Below are 20990 nucleotides of genomic sequence, written 5' to 3'. Positions count from 1 at the left end.
TGACAGTTAGCCTTTTTGTTGATTTTTTTGAGCAAGGCTATAAAGGGGAATTTAATTGTGCTGACAAAATCCAAACTGTGTGCCAGGACCAGGAGGCATCCCACTCCTGACATGCAGTACAGGCAAGGCATCGGATATAGTTAACTGGACGAGATTTTTTTTTTGCAGCTAGAGCATACTGGAACAAATTTTCACATGGTTGAGTAAATGCTACTGAAGTAAAAAATACTAAATCTGCTTGACTAGAGCTGTGGCGAGTTCTGGCACACAAACTTTCAGCTTTAATTGCTGGAATACAAGCATATGCAGGAAGACTGGCAAACAAGAAAAAATCTGCAGATGCTGGAAATCAGAGTAACACACACAAAGTGCTGGAGGAGCTCAGCAAGCCAGGCAACATCTATGGAAAAAGTACAGTCAACTTTTCAGGCCGAAACCCTTTGGCAGGACTAGAGGAAAAATGGCTGAGGTTAGATTTAAAAGGTGAGGGGAGGGGAGAAAGAAACACCAGGTGATAGGTGAAATGTGGAGGGGAAGGGATGAAGTAAAAAGCTGGGAAATTGATTGGCGAAAGAGACAGAAGGACACGAAAGAAAGAAAACGTGGTGAGAAGCACCCGAGGGAGGCGATGAGCAGGCAAGGAGATAAGGTGGGAGAGGGAAGGGGGATGGTAAATAGTGAGGGAGGGCATTACTGGAAGTTTAAGAAATCAATATTCATGCTGTTTTTACATGGTTTCACTGGAATCTACTGAATGTTGAAAGGACTAGATAGAGTGGATGTGGAAAGGATGTTTCCTATGGTGGGGGTATCCAGCACAAGAGGGCACAGATTCAAATTTGAGAGGCAATAGTTTAGAACAGAGGCAAGGAGAAATTTTTTTAGCCAGAGAGTAGTGAATCTGTAGAATTCTGCCATAGATTTCAGTGGAGGCCAAGTACATGGGTATATTTAAGGTGGAAGTTGATTGTTTCCAGATCGGTCAGGGCATCAAAGGATATGGTGAGAAGGCAGGTGTATGGGGTTGAGTGGGATCTGGGATCAGCCATGATGGAGTGGTGGAGCAGACTCAATGGGCTGAATGGCCTATTTCTGCTCCTATGTCTTATGGTCTTATGGAATCACTGGAGCTGAACATGCTGAAGTGAACACAAGCAGCAGCTGGTTGATATAAGCAGGGCCTACCCAAATCTTCATACTCGATTCATATATACAAGCTTAGCCAGTCTTAAATGCAATTGCCAAGAAATTTGATCAGCTGAGAAATGCAGACACAGTAAGTTTCTGACACACTCCTTCAGCCTCCTATGGACACAATTCCATGACAATGCAACTGGCTTCCCATGGGAAAATTTAAAAATGGTTGGAAAGGATCCAGTGGGTGCTTTCAGGTTCTCCAATGCCCAGCTACAGGACTTGATCAAGACAATGCACAGGAAAAAACACTCTGTTTACTAAGGAGATACAATGCCAAAAAAAGTCTTCACACTGCCCCACCCCTGAAAGTTTTCATGTCTTAATGTTTTACAACGTTCAATCACAGTGGTTTTAATTTGGCTTTTTCTTGATGTTGATCAACAGAAAAAGACTCTTTTGTGTCCAAATGAAAACGGATCTCTACCATGTGATCTAAATCAATTACAAATATAAAACACAAAATAATTGAATACATAAGTATTCACCCCCTTCAAGTCAGTATTTAGCAGCTAAGTGAAGCAAAAACAACAAGCATTGAAGCCTACGTCATCAAGAACCAACTAAGATGGAGTGGACATGTTCGGATGAAAGACTGCCAAAACAAATCTTCTACTCCCAGCTTAAAGAAGGCAAACGTAAAAGAGGCGGACAACAGAAGAGATTCAAAGACATCTTAATAGCCAACATGAAGAAATGTAACATCGACATCAACAATTGGGAAACCAATGCCAAGGACAGGAAACTCTGGCAAGCCATCATTCGAGAAGGAACAGCAACTTTTGAAGCTAACAGATGTGCAGAATTAGAAGAAAAGAGAAGAAAATGGAAAGAGAGGTAGCAACAACCAAAGCCCGATCTGCCATCTGGAACTACCTGTCCTGAATGCTGAAGAACTTTCAAAGCCAAGATTGGTCCCATAGGCCACTTGAGAGCCCTTAAGTAGATGAACAGAATGAAGACCATCATCCTCGACCTCAAGGGATAGTCACGACGACGAGTAGATGCACCTTTGGCAGCAATTACAGCCTTGAGTCTGTGTGGATAGGTCTCTTATCAGCTCTGCACTTCTGGTCACTGCAAATTTTACCCATTCTTCTTCCCAAAACTGCTCAATCTCTGTCAGATTGCATGGGGAATGTGAGGGAACAGCCCCTTTCAACACCAGCCACAAATTCACAATTGGATTGAGCTATGGACTCTGACTTGGCCACTCCAGGACATTAACTTTGTGTCTTTAAGTCATTCCTGCACAGCTTTGGCTTTATGTTTAGGGTCATTGTCTTGCTGGAAAACAAATCTCCTCCCAAGTCGCAGTCCTCTTGCATCTGCATCAGGTCTTCCTCCAAGTTTTCCCTGTATTTTGCTGCATTCATTTTACTTCACAAGCCTTACAGGGCCTGCTGCAGTAAAGCATCCCCACAGTATGATGCAGCTACCACCATGCTTCACAGTAGCGGTGGTGTGTTTTTTATGATGTGCGGTGTGTGGCTTATGCCAAACATAGCATTTAGTCTGATGGTCAAAAAGCTCAGTGTTTCTAGTATCCAGCACACTCACACGTTCTTTTTATCAGACAGTGTAAATAAGCTGGCCAAAAGTTTGCTTTTGTGGCAGTCAGGGCCACGTTCATTTGAGTAAATGTCATATTCATGACCGAATGTGGTCAACACAGAACTTTGACCCAATCTGTTGATTACACACTGACTGCAGGTTATTCTGCTCTGACAGGATCATTTCTCAAGTATGTCACTAACATGCTCATTTTTCACATTTAAAAACATTGTACACAACTTTCAGCTACAGACTGTCACCTGAGGTGGGAGCATCAACATTTATATTTGTTCCCATGGAAGAAAATTCACAATATTACAATGGATATACCCTCAATGGCCACTTTATTTACCTGCTGTACCAAATAAAGTGGCCAAAGATTGTACATTTGCGGTCTTCTGCTGCTGTAGCCCATCCACTTCATGACTGAATGTGTTGTGCATTCAGAGATGCTCTTCTGCACACCACAGTTGTAACATGCGGTTGCTTAGGTTACAGTCACCTTGAACCAGTCTGGCCATTGAGCTCTGACCACTCTCATTAATAAGAAGTTTTCGCTCACAGAACTGCTGCTGAATGGATGTTTTTTGTTTCTCGCACCATTCTCTGTAAATTCCACAGAACTGTGTGAAAATCCCAGGAGTTCAGCAGATTGGTATTGACAATCATTCCAAGTTCAAAGATACTTAGATTTTGTTTCTTCCCCTATTCTGATGTTTGATCCAAACAACAACTGAATTTCTTGATCATGTCTGCACGCTCTTATGCACTGAGTTGTTGCCACGATTGGCTGATTTGCTATTTCCATTAATAAATCCAGGTGTATTTAAAGTGGCCACTAAGTGCAAATCCAGCTGTCAAAGAGTTACCTTTGCATGACCCTTTTACAATTTAAGCTGCTCTTTAGCATGTCTTGGCATTTGTTGATTTATCAGCCTATTTGCTTACATATTATGTACAACTCTGACCTCTTGGCTACGACTGGTAGCACAAAAGGAAGGCATTTAAATATTTTCCCTATTCATTTCTGTCTTTGGGATTTTTCCAACATAACACTTAAAGCACTCAAGACTTTAAATTATATCATTTGTAGTGAATTTCTGAACAGTCAAACTTAAATTCCAGAAGATTCGCAAACTGCCTGCACAGAATTCTACATCAATTATTCATTTGTACTTGTTAGGATTTAACAAGCAACATTCCACAAGTAGGATTCCACAATTTCCAGAAAGATTTTATTTATTTAGCACCTTGTATGAAAAATCAGAATTAGAAATGAGTTCATTATCACTGTCTTATATGTAGTGTTGATGTGTGGCAGCAGTAAAGAATAAAGACATAAAAATTACTAAAAATTACAAAATAATTAAGTGGTGCAAAAAATAATGAAGTAGTGTTCATCGACCATTCAAAGGTCTGATGGCAGAGGAGAAGCTGTTTCTAATTCGTTCAGTGTGGGTCTTCAAGCTCGTGCACCTCCTCCTGAAGGTAGTAACAAGAAGAAAGCATGTCTTGCACATTGAGGGTCCTTAGAGATGGATGCCACCTTCTTGAGGCACTAGCTCTTGGCAATATCCTCAATGGTGGGGAGTATTTGCCCATGACACAGCCTGATAAGTCTACAACCTTGTGAAACCTCTTGCGATCCTGTTCATTGCAGCCTCCAGGCTAATCTGACAGAATGCTCTCCACTGTACACTTTTCAAAATTTCAGGATATTCTAAAACACTTTATAATCAACGTAGGGCCTACAGCAACTAATATGTAATGCACAGCAAGCTCCCACAAACGACGAGACTGACCGGTCTAATATGTTTAAATTACATTGACTGAACAACAAATACAGGAGTCAAGATTGTAGGTTTTGAAACACACATTTCATATTGGAACACTTATTAATTGCCTCAACAAATAAATTTGTTAACAGTTCTTTCAATCTAGTCTGTGTATGACACTTCAGATATATTCATATCCTCCATGATTACAAATTTCCTAAAACACTGTCACATTAATAGCTCATATACATGGTCAACTCCTTAACAGCTTTGCACGAACAATTTGTTTTTCAACCTTGTGTTCCGATGTCTGAAGCTATCCACTTAAAAGAATCCATATAAATAACAAATATTCTCCCACTCTTCTGTTTTGCAAACATCCTTGGAATTGTAAAACAGTACACATAAACCTATCCTAACATCTTGCAATCTCTTACTTGTTACGTCCGTAAAACAAAGCTAACTGGAGAGGTCAAAGATGAACATAATACATAAACAACTGAGCTGACGCATCAACATACTCAAGACAAACTTAAACTGTAAAATGGCCAGGAAAACTGTAAGCAAGTGACTCTCTATAAACTGAATATATATTCATTGTAATATCTAATAAGCTTTCATTATGTTTAAGAGGCACATATTTTCAATGTGTCTGTAAAAGTTTGATATTGTGGTGTTCGCAGAGCTTGACAATTAGCTTGCAGATGTTTCATCACCAGTTGAGGTGACATCCTAAGTCAGCGGTCCCCAACCACCAGGCCACGGACCAGTACCGGGCGCAAAGCATGTGCTACCGGGCCGTGAGGAAACAATATGAGTCAACTGCACCTTTCCTCATTCCCTGTCACGCACTGTTGAACTTGAGCATAGGGTTGCCAACTGTCCTGTATTTGCCGGGACATCCCATATATTGGCCTAAATTGGTTTGTCCCATACAGGACCGCCCTTGTCCCGTATTTCCCCCGCTAAGGTAGAGCGTTCCTATGAAACCTTTCGTGCCCAATGGCGTGAAGCGAAGAAGCAATTACCATTAATTCATATGGGGAAAATTTTTGAGCGTTCCCAGCCCCAAAAAATAACCTAACAAATCATACCAAATAACACATAAAACCTAAAATGACACTAACATATAGTAAAAGCAGGAATGATATGATAAATACCCGGCCTATATAAAGTAGAAATAATGTATGTACAGTATAGTCGGGAAGATGAAGGCAAAACCGATTTCTGGGATCGGCACGTACGCGCATGCGCACATCACGCATGCAACACACAGGTGCCCGTGGAAGGCTTCAAGGTCATGGTAGTCTTTTCCGGGGTAAAGTGTCCCGGGATTTGACTGCTACTTTTGTCCCTTATTTGAGAGTGAGAAAGTTGGCAACCCTAACTGTAAAAGACATGTTGAGGTGAGCTTAACCCTACTTGAGCACCCTCCCACCCCCCGGTCGGCCGGTCCGCAAGAATACTGTCAATATTAAACCGGTCCGCGGTGCAAAAAATATACTAAAAAATAAACAAGCAAACCAATTTAACAGAACTTTCTATTTTCAATGATTTGTTAAATTTGTTGGGGACCCCTGTCCTAAGTGCCCAGTTGTTTGTTTTTCTCTCTGGGAGTGCTCACATTTATATAGGCCCCTGTTTGCATGCCTCAATTCTGATCAGCTTCCACTTCAGTTTACCTTTGAATTCTATTGGCTTGCGTTTCTTTGGCTTGTAGGTGTTCGTAGATGGTGTCTATTTTGATAAGTTTGTTTATGGAGTTATGAGAAGGGAACCATGCTTCTAATAATTCTCATCCCTGTTTCACATTTGCCTGCACCAGAATATCCACAATGTCCCAGTTAAAGTGGTTTTCATGGTCCCAGATCAACGACAGTGGATCATGTCTCCATGCTGCCAGTTTGTGTTCCCGTAATTTGAGAGTTTATGTCCTGTCTAACCAACGTACTTTTGTTGCAGCCTCCACAGTTTGTGTTCCCATAAGTTGAGAGTTTATGTCCTGTCTAGCTGATGTAGTTCTTGCTGCAGTCTCCACAGTATCCACTGTAAAAGTACTGTGGAATGTGAGCACTGAGACTACTCTGCAGTCTTGGCCAGGTTTGAGTGATGTGTATTGTATGTCAAGATTTTTTTTATCTTACTTCGATACAATAATTCCTTCAAAGTGCCATCTGTGAACTGGTTTGATTCAGTCTGAGCAGAATGTAAATATTTATAAAACACTTAAAGTAAAATAAACACTGTACAGTGGATATAATTTCACTTTTACCTCCAAACTGTTATTTTACTTTCAATTTTAAGTTTGTCATAGAGTACTACAGCACAAAAACAGGGCCTATGACCCATACAGTCCGTGCTGATCTTTTCTTTGCTTTGTCCCATTTACCCAGACCCAGGCTATTTCTCTCCGTAATCAAGGCACCAACTTAAGAACCTGCAATTTGGAGCAGTGGACTCTGATTTTAACTGCGGCTTAGTTTCTGCTAGATGAATGTAAAATCCATGTTTTATTTAAATTTCACCAGCCAGCTTCTTACACTTTCCAGGTAATAAATCACTGGGTGTCCGGAGATACTCTGCCAAGACTGACAGGGGCTAATGCCAGATTGTCCTGGTTTTGTGTCAAGATTAGTTTGTAGGAAAGGTGCTTAAAGCCTACCTGATGAAGAAAGTGTCATTTTGAACTTTTATTAGATTACTTTCTGGGGAAATTTAACAGAACTTACTCTTTTCAATGATTTGTTAAAATTGTAGTTGGATTTCAATTACATTAATGGGCAGTTCTAAAATAGAAACTGGGATAGAAAATGCTAGAAATGCTTTGCAGTTCAGTCAGCAACTGTAGAAAGAGTAACAGTTAATATTTCAGCTCAGAAACCCTTCAGGTCTCAGACCTGCAATGTTAATTGGTTCTCTTACCATAGATGCTGCCTGGTTTTTGAGTGATTCTAGCATTTGCTTTATTTCAGACTTACAGCATTTGCTGTCTTGCAGCTTTTTGTTTCGTTTTTCATCTTTAAAAATTATGACTGTCATTGCTTGCTCAGAAGAAATGGTGAAAATCAAGAACTGTGAGCTGCAGGTAATCTGGGACACGCAAGCAAACAAAGTGATTTAAATTCCTAACGCCACACAGGACTAGAATTGGGTAACACTATTACAGGACTAAAATTGGATTGCTTTACTTCTGAACACCATCATGTGGAAAGATATGTGGCAAAGAAACCAGGTCTTTCAGGAATTTCAGCTAAATATCTGAATACCAAAATGAGTTTTCACAATTGCTGTCTTCTTATGGAGATTATTGTAAAAATGGGACAATATCAGAATCAGGTTTATTATCACCGGCATGTGACGTGAAATTTGTTAACTTGGCAGCAGCAGTTTAATACAATACATAATCTAGCAGCGAGAGGAGAGAAAAAAATGAATAAAATAAAATATAATAATAAATAAACAAGTAAATCAATTATGTATATTGAATAGATTATTAAAAATGTGCAAAAGAGAAATACTGTATATTAAAAAAAGTGAGGTAGTGTCCAAAGCTTCAAAGTCCATTTACGAATTGGATGGCAGAGGGGAAGAAGCTGTTCCTGAATCGCTGAGTGTGTGCCTTCAGGCTTCTGTACCTCCTACCTGATGGTAACAGTGAGAAAAGGGCATGCCCTGGGTGCTGGAGGCCTTTAGTAATGGACACTGCCTTTCTGAGACACCACTCCCTAAAGATGTCCTGGGTACTTTGTAGGCTAGTGCCCAAGATGGAGCTGACTAGATTTACAACCGTCTGCAACTTTTTTCGGTCCTGTGCAGTAGCCCCTCCAGACCAGATAGTGATGTAGCCTGTCAGAATGCTCTCCATGGTACAACTATAGAATTTTTTGAGTGTATTTGTTGACATGCCAAATTGCTTCAAGCTCCTAATATAGTCGCTGTCTTACCTTCTTTAGGACTACATCAATATGTTGGGACCAGGTTAGATCCTCAGAGATCTTGACACCCAGGAAATTGAAGCTGCTCACTCTCTACACTTCTGCTCCCTCTATGAGCTATCCCTCTATAGCTAAATAATTGCTGCTTTATTCCTTTTGCATTTAGAAGGTTACTTGTGCTGTTGGTTTAAATCAAAAACAGATATAATCATCATGGATCAACAAAATTATCTGCTTCAATTTTTTCCAAAATACAGAGGTTGCATTTTTAGTTCTTCAATTGACATTTTTTTATTCCATGGAATTTCTGTTGCTGAATTACTAATATGAAAGTTGCATCAAAATTTAATGAATTGAACTAAGAATGAATTAGGATTGCATCTTGATTCCGACTCCACATGAATAATATGGTCCTGAGAACACAATGATAGACTGTCATGACTTTTTTAAAAAAGCCAATCTTACCCAATAGAGCATTTCGACCATTGTCATCTGGTAAAAATCGCTTATCCACAGCACAGACTAACAGGTGCTCAGGAAGGTTTGGAGACTTTACACCAACTAGCAAGAATCCTGATGGCAGTTCAAACTGCTCGTTTGATATGGAAGCTAGTCGTATGTCCTTTCCTGCCTGACAGAAACCTAAAAAAAAAAGAGTAATAAGAATCAAACTGAAATAGACTCATTTTTTAAGACAAGAAAGAAACGACAGGTTCCCCTGAAAAGAGCATCAGACAAGTTCCTGAATTTTCACATTTATAAACTTACTTGGCTACTTGGTTTGAATATTTCTTGTGCAGGCCAAACACAAAATGGTCAATTTAGGAAATTTGTGTTTGCTTGAAAATTCAAGTTAATCTTTGAGCAATCCATGAATCCAAAACTAAAGACAGAAAAAATGGTACATACATCTTGACTAAAATGATGCCATATATTTGATCTTGTATCTGGTATCACATTGCCCGCAAAAAAAAAGAGATAACCTCAGAATCAGAACCAGGTTTATTATCACCAGCATGAGTTGTGAAATTTGTTAACTTAGCAGCTGGAGTTCAATGCAATACATGATAATATAGAAAGAAAAAAATAAATCAATCAATTACAATAAGCATATGTATATTGAATAAATTAGTGCAAAAACAGAAGTAATTTATATATTTTTTAAAAAAGTGTGGTAGTGTTCAAGGATTCAATGTCCATTTAGGAATCGGATGGCAGAGGGGAAGAAGCTGTTCGTGAATCACTGAGTGTGTGCCTTCAGGCTTCTGTACCTCCTGCCTGACGGTAACAATGAGAAGAGGGCATGCCCTGGGTAATAGGGGTCCTTAATAATGGACATCACTTTTAATGGATCTTTTTAATCTAAGATGGCTCTGTCATAGTGCTTTTCCTTTAACAATCTGAGGGTTCTTGTGTCAGTCTCATAAGACATAAATCAAAGTTGATGCTCTAAGGTAAATCTGACAGCATGCTGCATTTTTGGAAGCAATGATTATCCAAGGCCACAGTTGTTCTCCAGGTCGACGTAAAAGTTGCCAAGGCAATACTTTACAGAACAGCAGCAAAGTTATCCCTAATGTCCTTGTTGATTGGTGGAAGAAGGTGGGAGGGTGAGCGATGATGCATAGAAGAAGCCATTGAGGGAGGGGTGGAGTTGAGGCAGGTAGGTGATAGATGTATGCAGGATAGTTTACATTGTGGAAGTGGAAAGTAAATAAAAGCAAGACAACAAATGTAAGACACTATTCTCCAATGAGGAGCGAGTGTAAGATAATGGTAACTATTGGTTGGCTTAATCTCATGTGCCTCAAGTAGCTATCTCTAAGGCTGATTTGTAGACAGAGTCCTATAAAGATATTATTGAGTCAGAATCACTCCTGGTACTGCCTGGCAATTCTGGACATTCAGATCATGAAGGCCTAAAATCACCTTACAGAACCAAAACCTGGTCAGCCACAGAGCAACTCAGTCGCTCTTTCCCAAGTGTGATAACGGATCCCAGCAAAATTATATTTTCCACTGCAGAAATGAAAACAGAAGTTGGGCCAGTTTATTAAATAACCCCACTCCTTACCAACAGATTTCTTGAAAGATATGGAACAGGAATTAGTTTGGGGGCAGTCTTAGTCAGGTTTCTAGCTTCCTGTGCTTTTCTAATTTCACTTGTCCACCAGTCTTCCTATTTCCAAATACCCACCAAGAATGCATGGTGATTTTGATAAGATGCAGAGAAAAGCGGTTTCCACAGTGTGTTAATTGGACACAGGTGATGACACTGGTTTAAATGGATGCCCAGTGTTGACTTGCTTGCTGACATAGTACGGGCAATAGACTGCAGAGACCAAAGAGCCAATCTTAATTCTTATCAAGTTATTTGGGCCCATTCACTGGCAATTAGAAGCTGCCAGCAACTTGCACTCTGAGTCCACACTTAATGTGTACATGAACATAAACATGCAAAAGATGACTTCTGCCATACCAAGAGACAACATCAGTGCAAAATTGAGTCCCAGATCAGTCATCAGTGTTGACATAGATTACGTGCTATAATGGGCTACAAAAAGAAGTCAGGCAGCATATCCCTTCCCCGATGAACATAGCACATTCTGTGCACATTATAAAAATGAAGGGGTTGGAATGTCACCATTTGCCCTAATAGCCTCCAATACATCCACAGTCACCATTGCAGATACAAGATCAGTCTTTTGGAGAGTGGACCCATGGAAAGCTTCTTGCCACATCCTTAATTCCTGTGCAGAGCAACTGGCAGGAATATGTGCAAACATTTTTAACCTCTCCCTGCTTCAATCTGATGTTCCCAACTGCTTTAAGATCACTATCATTTTGGTATCTATCTCCTTTACCATAGCATTGGAGAGGAATAGGAACAGGCAAGTTAGGGAAACATTTAATTGGAGTAAGGGGAAATATGAGGCTATCAAGCAGGAACTTGGAAGCATAAATTGGAAACAGATGATCTCAGGAAAATGTACAGAAGAAACGTGGCAAATGTTCAGGGGATACTCGCGTGGGGTTCTGAGTAGGTATGTTCCAATGAGACATGGAAAGGATGGTAGGGTACAAGATCCATGGTGTACCAAGGCTGTTGTAAATCTAGTCAAGAAGAAAAGAAGAGCTTACGAGAGGTTCAAAAAACTAGATACAGTAATGATAGGAATCTAGAAGATAATAAGGCTAGCAGGAAGGAGCTTAAGAATAAAATTAGGAGAGCCAGAAGGGGCCATGAGAAGGCATTGGCAGACAGGATTAAGGAAAACCCCAAGGCGTTCTACAAGTATGTGAAAAGCAACAGGATAAGACGTCAGTGAATAGGACCAATCAAGTGTGACAGTGGAAAAGTGTGCATGGAACCAGAGGAAATAGCAGAGGTACTTAATGAATACTTTGCTTCAGTATTCACTATGGAAAAGGATCTTGGCGATTGTAGGGATGACTTGCAGTGGACTGTAAAGCTTGAGAATGTAGCTATTAAGGAAGAGGATGTGTTGGAGCTTTTGGAAAGCATCAAGTTGGATAAATCGCCAGGACAGGATGCGATGTACCCCAGGCTACTGTGGGAGGTGAGGGAGGAGATTGCTGAGTCTCTGGCAATGATCTTTGCATCATCAATGAGGATGGGAGAGGTCTGGAGGATTGGAGGGTTGTGGATGTTGTTCCCTTATTCAAGAAAGGGAGTAGGGATAGCCCAGGAAATTATAGGCCAGTGAGTCTTACTTCAGTGGTTGGTAAGTTGATGGAGAAGATCCTGAGAGGCAGGATTTATGAACATTTGGAGAAGTATAATATGATTAGGAATAGTCAGCATGGCTTTGTCAAAGGCAACTTGTGCCTTACGAGCCTGATTGAATTTTTTCAGGATGTGACTAAACACATTGATGAAGGTAGAGCCGTAGGTGTAGTGTACATGGATTTTAGCAAGGCATTTGATAAGGTACCCCATGCAAGGCTTATTGAGAAAGTAAGGAGGCATGGGATCCAAGGGGACATTGCTTTGTGGATCCAGAACTGGCTTGCCCACAGAAGGGAAAGAGTGATTGTAGACGGGTCATATCCTGCATGGAGGTCAGTGACCAGTAGTGTGCCTCAGGGATCTGTTCTGGGACCCCTACTTTTTGTGATTTTTATAAATGACCTGGATAAAGAAGTGGAGGGATGGGTTAGTAAATTTGCTGATGACACAAAGGTTGGGGGTGTTGTGGATAGTGTAGAGGACTGTCAGAGGTTACAACAGGACATAGATATGATGCAAAACTGGGCTGAGAAGTGGCAGATGGAGTTCAATCCAGATAAGTGTGAGGTGGTTCATTTTGGTAGGTCAAATATGATGGCAGAATGTAGCATTAATGATAAGACTCTTGGCAGTGTGGAGGATCAGAGGGATCTTGGGGTCCAAATCCATAGGACACTTAAAGGTGCTACGCAGGTTGACTCTGTGGTTAAGGAGGTATACGGTGCATTGGGCTTCATCAATCGTGGGATTGAGTTTAAGAGCCAAGAGGTAATGTTGCAGCTATACAGGACTCTGGTCAGACCCACTTGGAGTACTGCGCTTAGTTCTGGTTGCCTCACTACAGGAAGGACGTGGAAACCATAGAAAGGGTGCAAGGATGTTGCCTGAATTGGGGAGCAGGCCTTATGAGGATAGGTTGAGTGATCTCAGCCTTTTCTCCTTGGAGCGACGGAGGATGAGAGGTGCCCTGATAGAGGTGTACAAGACAATGAGAGGGATTGATTGTGTGGATAGTCAGATGCTTTTCCCCAGGGTTGAAATGGCTAGCACGAGAGGGCATAGTTTTAAGGTGCTTAAAAGTAGGTACAGAGGAGATGTCAGGGTTAAGTTTTTTTTTACACAGAGAGTGGTGAGTGCATGGAATAGCTTGCTGGCAGCGGCAGTGGGGGCGGAAACGATAGAGTCTTTTAAGAGTCTCCTGGATGTCTACATGGAGCTTAGAAAAATAGAGGGCCATGGGTAAAGCCTAGATAGTTCTAAGGTAGGGACATGTTTGGCACAGCTTTGTGGGCCGAAGGGCCTGTATTGTGCTGTAGCTTTTCTATGTTTCTAAAAACAAGCAAATGTGCCTGAATGATTATCACTGTGGCAGCCAGCATGAAGTACTTTGAAAAGCTAACCATGACATGCATTAACTCCAGCTTTCCAGAACCCCTTAAACCTCTGAAATTTGCCCTGAGTATACCCAGAACAGGTATACAAGAAACACCATCTCTGGAGCATCTGGAGAGCAAAGACACTGGTGTTGTTTATTTCCCACAGCTCCTGTTTCAGTACTGTAATTCCAAGCAAAATAATATCCAAACCCCCTGAAGCTGGGAGTCAGTACCCTCCTTTGCAATGGATCTTTGACTTCCTGACCAACTGACTGGCCAAGCACCAACATCTCCATCTCAAATATTCTCAATAATGATATATCACATGGCTGTGTCCTTAGCCCCTACTCTACTCCCTATACACTCCCCACTGGCTGCGTGGCCAGATTCTGCTCCAACTCCAGGTTGCAAGTGACACCGGAGTTGTGGGCTGCATCTCAAATCCTGATGATTCGGATTACAGGAAGCAGGTGAGAGCCTAATGACACAGTGTCATGATAACAACTTTTCTCTCAATGCCGGCAAAAGAGCTGCTCATTTCCTTCAGGAAGATGCACATGATCTTGTTTACATCAGTGATGCTGAGTTTGAGAGGGTTGAAGGCTTCAAGTCCCTGGAGGGAACATCAACAAAAGCCTGCCCTTGTCCAACCACATCGACACCACGGCCAAAAAAGCTCACCAGCACTTCCCGTTCAAGAGGAGAAAGAAACTTGGAACATCCTTTGACCCTCGCCAAGTTTTAATGCATGCAGCACAGAAAGCATCCTATCTGGATGCAGCACAGCTTGGTTTGACAATTGCAGAGTTGTGGACACAGCTCAGCATAACACAGAAACCAGCTCCCCTCCATTAATTCCCACCTCAGGAAGTGATGGAGCACAGTTTAGTTATATACTAATATTTTAAATTTAAAGCTGGTCATTCATAAAAATATTAATTTTGATTGAAAATTAACATTCTTTGTATGAAAGGTTTATCACCTTACCATCAGTGGTACAACACCCTTCCGGGGGAGCATTCATTTGATAACGAATGAGGGGGCTGCTAGACTCAGAGCCATCATCGTCCTCCTCCTCTTCCTCCTCTTCCTCCTCCTCTTCCTCGTTGCCTGGTCTTTTGCAAGCTGTATTATTTGGAAGGCCAACAGTATATTGATTCATGAACTTTTGAAACTAGTACAACACACAGAATGCAAATATCCATTTCATACAGAGATTTGAGCTCTTTAAAAATAGACCATTGAAAATAGGGTTAATGTTCACATTGCTTGTGCACTTGAAGGTACAAGAAATTACTATGGAACATCAAAGGACAGGCAAATTCTCCTGTGCACACCAGACATGCAGACCTTGATCTCTGCCTGAGAAAGACCATATGCACCTGCACTAATGAGACAAGGAGGAATACTCCTGGGCTCTGTCTTCTTCAGAGGTGAATCAGAAATACTGAATACAATTCCAGGAGCAAAGTGACCAGGCAGTAGAGCTGAAGTCCCACAGACTCTTACTCAAACCTGACTTCTAGAGCTGTCTGCTTCGGGTTTGCAGGTTCTCCCTGTGACGGACCATACGCCCATAAGACTTAGAAGCAGAATTAGGCCAATTGGCCTATTGAGTCTCCTCTGTCATTCCATCATGGCTGATTTATTATAACTCTCAATCCTATTCTCCTGTAACATTTGACATCCTGATTAATCAAGAACCTATCAACCTCCACCTTAAATATACCTAATGACTTGGTCTTCACAGCCATCCGTGGCAATGAATTCCACAGATTCACCATCCTCTGTCTTAAGAAAAATTTCCTCATCTCTGTTCTAAATGAATGTCCCTCTAATCTGAGGCTATGCCCTCTGGTCATAGATTCCCCCACTATAGGAAACATCCACTCGTATCTAATATGAGATCCCGTCTCACCTTTCTAGACTCCAGTTAGTACAAGTCCAGAGCTATCAAATGTTCCTCATATGTTAACCCTTTCATTCCTGAGATCGTTTTTGTGAACCTCCTCTGGACCCTCTCCAATGCCAGCACATCCTTTCTTAGATAAATAGCCTAAAACTGCCCACAGTACTCCAAGGGTGGTCTGACCAGGTCCTTATAAAGCCTCAGAATTCACTGTTACTTTTGTATTCTAGTCCTCTCAAAATTATTGGCAAAATTGGATTTGCCTGACTCACCCTGCAAGTTAACTTGAGGGAATCCAACACGAGGACTTCCAAGTCTCTTTGCAGCTCTGATTTTTGAAATTTCTCTCTATTATGAAGATAGTCCATGCCTTTATTCCTTTTTTCCAAAGAGCATGACAATGCACTTCCCTACACTGCCACTTCTTTGCCCATTCTCCAAATCTTCTGCAGACACCCAGAAAGACAGTATGGGTTTTGTCTGTGTGTTCCAATTTCCTCCCACATCTGAAAAATATGTGGATTGGTAGGTTAATTCGCACTGCAATTTACCTCCAGACAGCAAGCGAGTCGTAGAATCTGGAGGGAATGGCTGAAAATGTGGGAGTACTAAAATGGCATTAAAGTTGGGTAAGTGTAAATGGGTAGCAGATGATCAGCTCAGATTCAGTGGGCTAAAGGGCTATTTCCATGCAGTGTTTCTTATGACTCAATGACCTGACTCTGGAATCAACAGAGGCAAGCCAAAATTCTGAAAGTGGCCAAACGTTTTAAATTGTAGTTTGCCCCTTGTGAATTCACACTTCCATTGGTCAGAACATCCCAACAACTGAGATCAGAGAAGCAGCAAATCAGCGGCACAAGTGACTCTGCAGGTGCTGGAAATCACATCAGTATATCCGTCCATGACCTCTTCTACCACCACAATGGGGCCAAACTGAGGTTGAAGGAACACCACCTCATATTCTGTCTGGGTATTCTCCAACCTGAAGGCGTGAACATTAATTTCTCTGACTTTGCGTAATCACTCTCTTCTGTTTCCCCCTCCCCTTTCCCCATTCCCTATTTTGGTTACTCTCTCAGTTTCTCTTCCTCTCCCTCACCCTCATGAGCTGCCCATTACCTCCTGCCAGTTCTCACATCCTTTTCAACATAGAAGTTTACACATGGGCTATTCTCCTCTTCTACCAGATTCCTTCTTCAACCCTTCCATCTATTACCTCCCAGCTTCTTACCCCCCCTCCCACACCCACCCACCTTCCCCCTCATCTGGTCTCACCTATCACCTGCTAGCTTGTACCTCTTTTGCCTTTCCCCCACCCTCTTATTTTGGCTTCTGCCTCCTGCATTTCAAATCGTGATGAAGGATCTCAGCCCAAAACGCCAACTATTTATTTCCCTCCGCAGTTGCTAGCTGGCCCGCTAAGATCCTCCAGCAGCTTGTGTGTGTCGCTTAGCAGAACATGGCAGCCTCAAGCTATCTCTTGACTATTCAAATGGTTGAAGAAAAAATTGTGAAGACAGTCAAAGGGATGACATGCTCAGCTGCAGTAATCCAGGTTAACAGATAGCATTATCACCTTTGTCAATTTATTAACTGGATATATGATTCAACGTTCTGCTTTCAGATCACCAACACTTCAATGCAATGTACCCAAATCAACATTGATTAACAAGAAATGCTAAATGAAATTAAACTGTTTTTTTTTAAATTGCAGGTGCAGAAATTTGGAAAGTGAAACACGGCATTGTAGGGCAGCATTCTGTAGACAAAGAAACAGTTGACCTATCACTTGAACCACCTGCTCTAGGACTGTTCCAAACCAGCAGTGCATTCCGGAAACTTAGAATAGATTTTCCTGAGTTGTTAACAAAAGTGAGGTAAAGCTTCAATGCAGTGACCTCCTGAGAAACTCAAATATGCCTTCTACACATTATCTTTTTTATCTAGCATTTATAAACAAGTAAAATAGCACAGCAGCTTTGAAATTTAATTAAGTTGATAGCTTCAATTGTGACAAGTTAATGTGAATAGTTTAAATCCAGCTTTGCATTAACGCTATTGCTTCCTTTACCTGGTGGAACTTTCCAAGAAAGCTTCATAAAACAATAGAACCACAGACATATTTAAAATAGAAGGAGCTTATTTGGCTCTTTATGTCCATGCTGGGCAAGGAAGATTTTCAGCATCATCGCATCTTCCAGCACTTGTCAGTAGTCCTACAGTTCCAGGCTCTTCCAGTGTACAGTGGCATGCAAAAGTTTGAGCACCCCTGGTCAAAATTTCTGTTACTGTGAATAGCTAAGCAAGTAAAAGATGAACTGATTTCCAAAAGGCATAAAGTTAAAAATGTTAAACATTTCTTTAATATTTTAAGCAAGATTACTTTTTTATTTCCATCTTTTACAGTTTCAAAATAACAAAAAAGGAAAAGTGCCTGAAGCAAAAGTTTGGGCACCCTGCATTGCAGTACTTAGTAACACCCCCTTTGGCAAGTATCACAGCTTGTAAACGCATCTTGTAGCCAGCTAAGAGTCTTTCAATTCTTGTTTGGGGGGATTTTCGCCCATTCTTTCTTGCAAAAGGCTTCTAGTTACGTAAGATTCTTGGGCCATCTTGCATGCACTGCTCTTTTGAGGTCTATCCACAGATTCTCGATGATGTTTAGGTCAGGGGACTGTGAGGGCCATGGCAAAACCTTCAGCTTGTGCCTCTTGAGGTAGTCCATTGCGGATTTTGAGGTGTGTTTAGGATCATTATCCTGTTGTAGAAGCCATCCTCTTTTCATCTTCGGCTTTTTTACAGACGGTGTGATGTTTGCTTCCAGAATTTGCTGGTATTTAATTGAATTCATTCTTCCCTCTACCAGTAAATGTTCCCCGTGCCACTGGCTGCAACACAAGCCCAAAGCATGATCGATCCACCCCCATGCTTAACAGTTGGAGAGGTGTTCTTCTCATGAAATTCTGCATCCTTTTTTTTCCAAACATACCTTTGCTCATTGCGGCCATAAAGTTCTATTTTAACTTCATCAGTCTACAGGACTTGTTTCCAAAATGCATCAGGCTTGTTTAGATGTTCCTTTGAACATTTTGAATAGAACTTTTACTCGCTTAGCTATTCACAGTAACATTAATTTTGATCAGGGATGCCCAAACTTTTGCATGCCACTGTATATCGAAGCACTTTTTTAATGCCAAGTTTTTTTGACTTCAATAACCTTTCAAGCACTTGAGTGCCAGGATCCAACAAATCTCAGTAAAAATAACTTCCTTCACTTTTCCTCAAATCCCTTAAATTTTGAACCCTCTGATCAGGGAAATACATTCCTCTTGATAACTCTGTCTAGACCCCCCCATAATTTTATAATGCTTATTTAAGTTTCCTTCCCGCCTCTTTGGTTCCAAAGAAAACCACTCCCAGCTTAACACTCTCCCCTCATAATTACAATTCTCTACTCCCAGCCACTTGTCGCACGGTACAATCACGTCTTTCCTGTAATCTGGAGACGACACTATCCACAGTATACAAGCTGGGATCCAACATAGTTCATCACAGTCTCCCTTATTTTATATTCCAGGATTTTAATAATAATAAATGGCAGGATTTTACGTGGCATGGAGGAGAAATGTGAACTTGGAATATAAAACACAGATCCCTATATACACAGTAAAAGATCAGTAAATCATTGTCTAGTCCCGCTGATGTCCAAGATCTTTATTCCACTCAATATCCTGCCATGTATTGTATATGCCCTTATCTTTTTGCACTTTGCCAATGTACTAATTCACACTTTTCTGAATTAAGTTCCACTAGTCAGCTTTTTCTTACAGCCTAAAGCTTTTCTCCTATCAGTCTGCAATGTCATCTACTTCAATATCAACTGCAAGTTCTTCTAAATCATTTCTACACGTGACAAATTAGTTTATCATTGTTGTAGGTAGGGTGCTGGAGGCCACCCGAAAGTGTTATTCAGGCCATATCAGCTTCCTGTTAGTGAGCTGTGATATCCATTGGGGACAAAAAGGTAGATTACCAATTCTACATTGGAACCAGTTACATCCCAAGAGAGGCCCTCAGGAAGGAGAAGAGGGCACACAGAAAGGCAGTGAATGGTAAATGTGAGGAGTGGTCTGTTCTAAGACTGCTGGTGAGCCTTTCTGGCTGAACTGTTCCTTATGGACCGCTGCTCAGGCTTCCTGCAGGCAGAGTTAACATCCGCACAGCTGGCTAACCACAGGTCCTATTCAGGGCACAAAAATTTTACAGACAGTTTCAAACAGAAGCTGTGTTACTTTTGCATGTGTAAAAGTCTGAACAGTGCTTACAGGACAGATCCTGGATACTATGAGCAGAGAAGATAGGTATAAAGATAGGGAATTTTTTTTATGCAGAGAGTGGCGAGTGCGTGGAATGGGCTGCTGGCGACGGTGGTGTAGGTGGATACGATAGGGTCTTTTAAGAGACCCCTAGACAGGTATATGGAGCTCAGAAAAATAAGAGTGCTAGGTAATTTCTCAGGTAAGGACATGTTCGGCACAGCTTTGTGTGTCAAAGGGCCTGTATTGTGCTGTAGGTTTTTTATGTTTCTATGTTTCTCTATAAATTCCTACCTCCTACACTGGGCGCTTATAGAACAGGCAAATTTCTCAGCTTTCAAGCCTAAGGAGATGCAATCTTACAGTCATTGATACAGACAGTCCAAATTTGAAAAGATTTTTTCATAGACTTTTTCCGACAGTCAGCTTTCCAGAAGTAATGATGAATTGTGTTGTTACATTAGTATGACTGCAATGAAATGAATTCCCAAGAAAATTGAGTCATCAATAAAAGCACTGCTCGGTTAAAAAGTCTTAACAATGTAGGGAGATGAAATGTTGATATGAGCTCGGCTTCTTTTCCTATAAAATAGAAACCTTAGATATGAAACACATTAAATACAAGCATGAAAACAGCGCAAAGTTAAGCTTTAAAAAATGCATCTTTATTCTTACCTTCAAAATTGGAGATTAACTGGTTTTCAGCCTCAAGATATAATTGGGAAAACACAGGTCTGGGGACCAAGCTGTTTGAACGAAGAGAGGCCTCAATAGAATTGTGCAGAACCTCTTCGAAACGGGTTGTCTTCAGTTGCCCAGCATATGAATTTCCCATCTTTATAAAATAAAAAGCACAAGTGCCTCAAATTTCAGAATGGACTGACTGTATAAAGATCTGAACACAGAATTAGAAACTAGATTGAGCTGTTTGAAGATGAATTGCGTTTATCCTCTGAATTGTTTTCAACATGTTTAGTCAAGTGGAGCAGCACAGCAAAAGCACCCTGCTGATAAATTTCAGGAAATCGTATTCTTTAACTGTAGGGCCATGTGAGACACCCTTTTGTGGAAGTTATTGACATCTAATGTTATATGTTAATGAGGCATGCATTAGTAAGTACGTGCAGTTAAAAAAGCAATAAACTCATCTACAAGATTGTCCAATTCTCCTGCATAA

At 41.0% G+C, this 20990-nt stretch overlaps 1 protein-coding gene across 17 annotated transcripts in view; it reads right to left on the bottom strand.

Annotated features, from left to right (window-relative positions):
• The window catches only part of LOC140193984 (protein GREB1-like), a 458873-nt gene that overhangs the window by 279829 nt on the left and 158054 nt on the right, over nt 1–20990 (bottom strand). For all 17 annotated transcript variants that reach the window (XM_072251241.1, XM_072251242.1, XM_072251240.1 and 14 more), the window contains 3 exons: nt 20489–20648; nt 14573–14710; nt 8924–9100 (listed from right to left, as the gene is read on the bottom strand). In XM_072251241.1, coding sequence (XP_072107342.1) covers nt 8924–9100; nt 14573–14710; nt 20489–20648 — 475 coding nt within the window. The remainder of the gene's footprint in view (nt 1–8923; nt 9101–14572; nt 14711–20488; nt 20649–20990) is intronic.

The sequence above is a fragment of the Mobula birostris genome, chromosome 2, assembly GCF_030028105.1.
Source record: "Mobula birostris isolate sMobBir1 chromosome 2, sMobBir1.hap1, whole genome shotgun sequence".
Lineage (NCBI taxonomy): Eukaryota > Metazoa > Chordata > Chondrichthyes > Myliobatiformes > Myliobatidae > Mobula > Mobula birostris.
The sequence above is the reverse complement of the archived record's forward strand: the minus strand, read 5'-3'. Positions and strand labels throughout refer to the sequence as shown.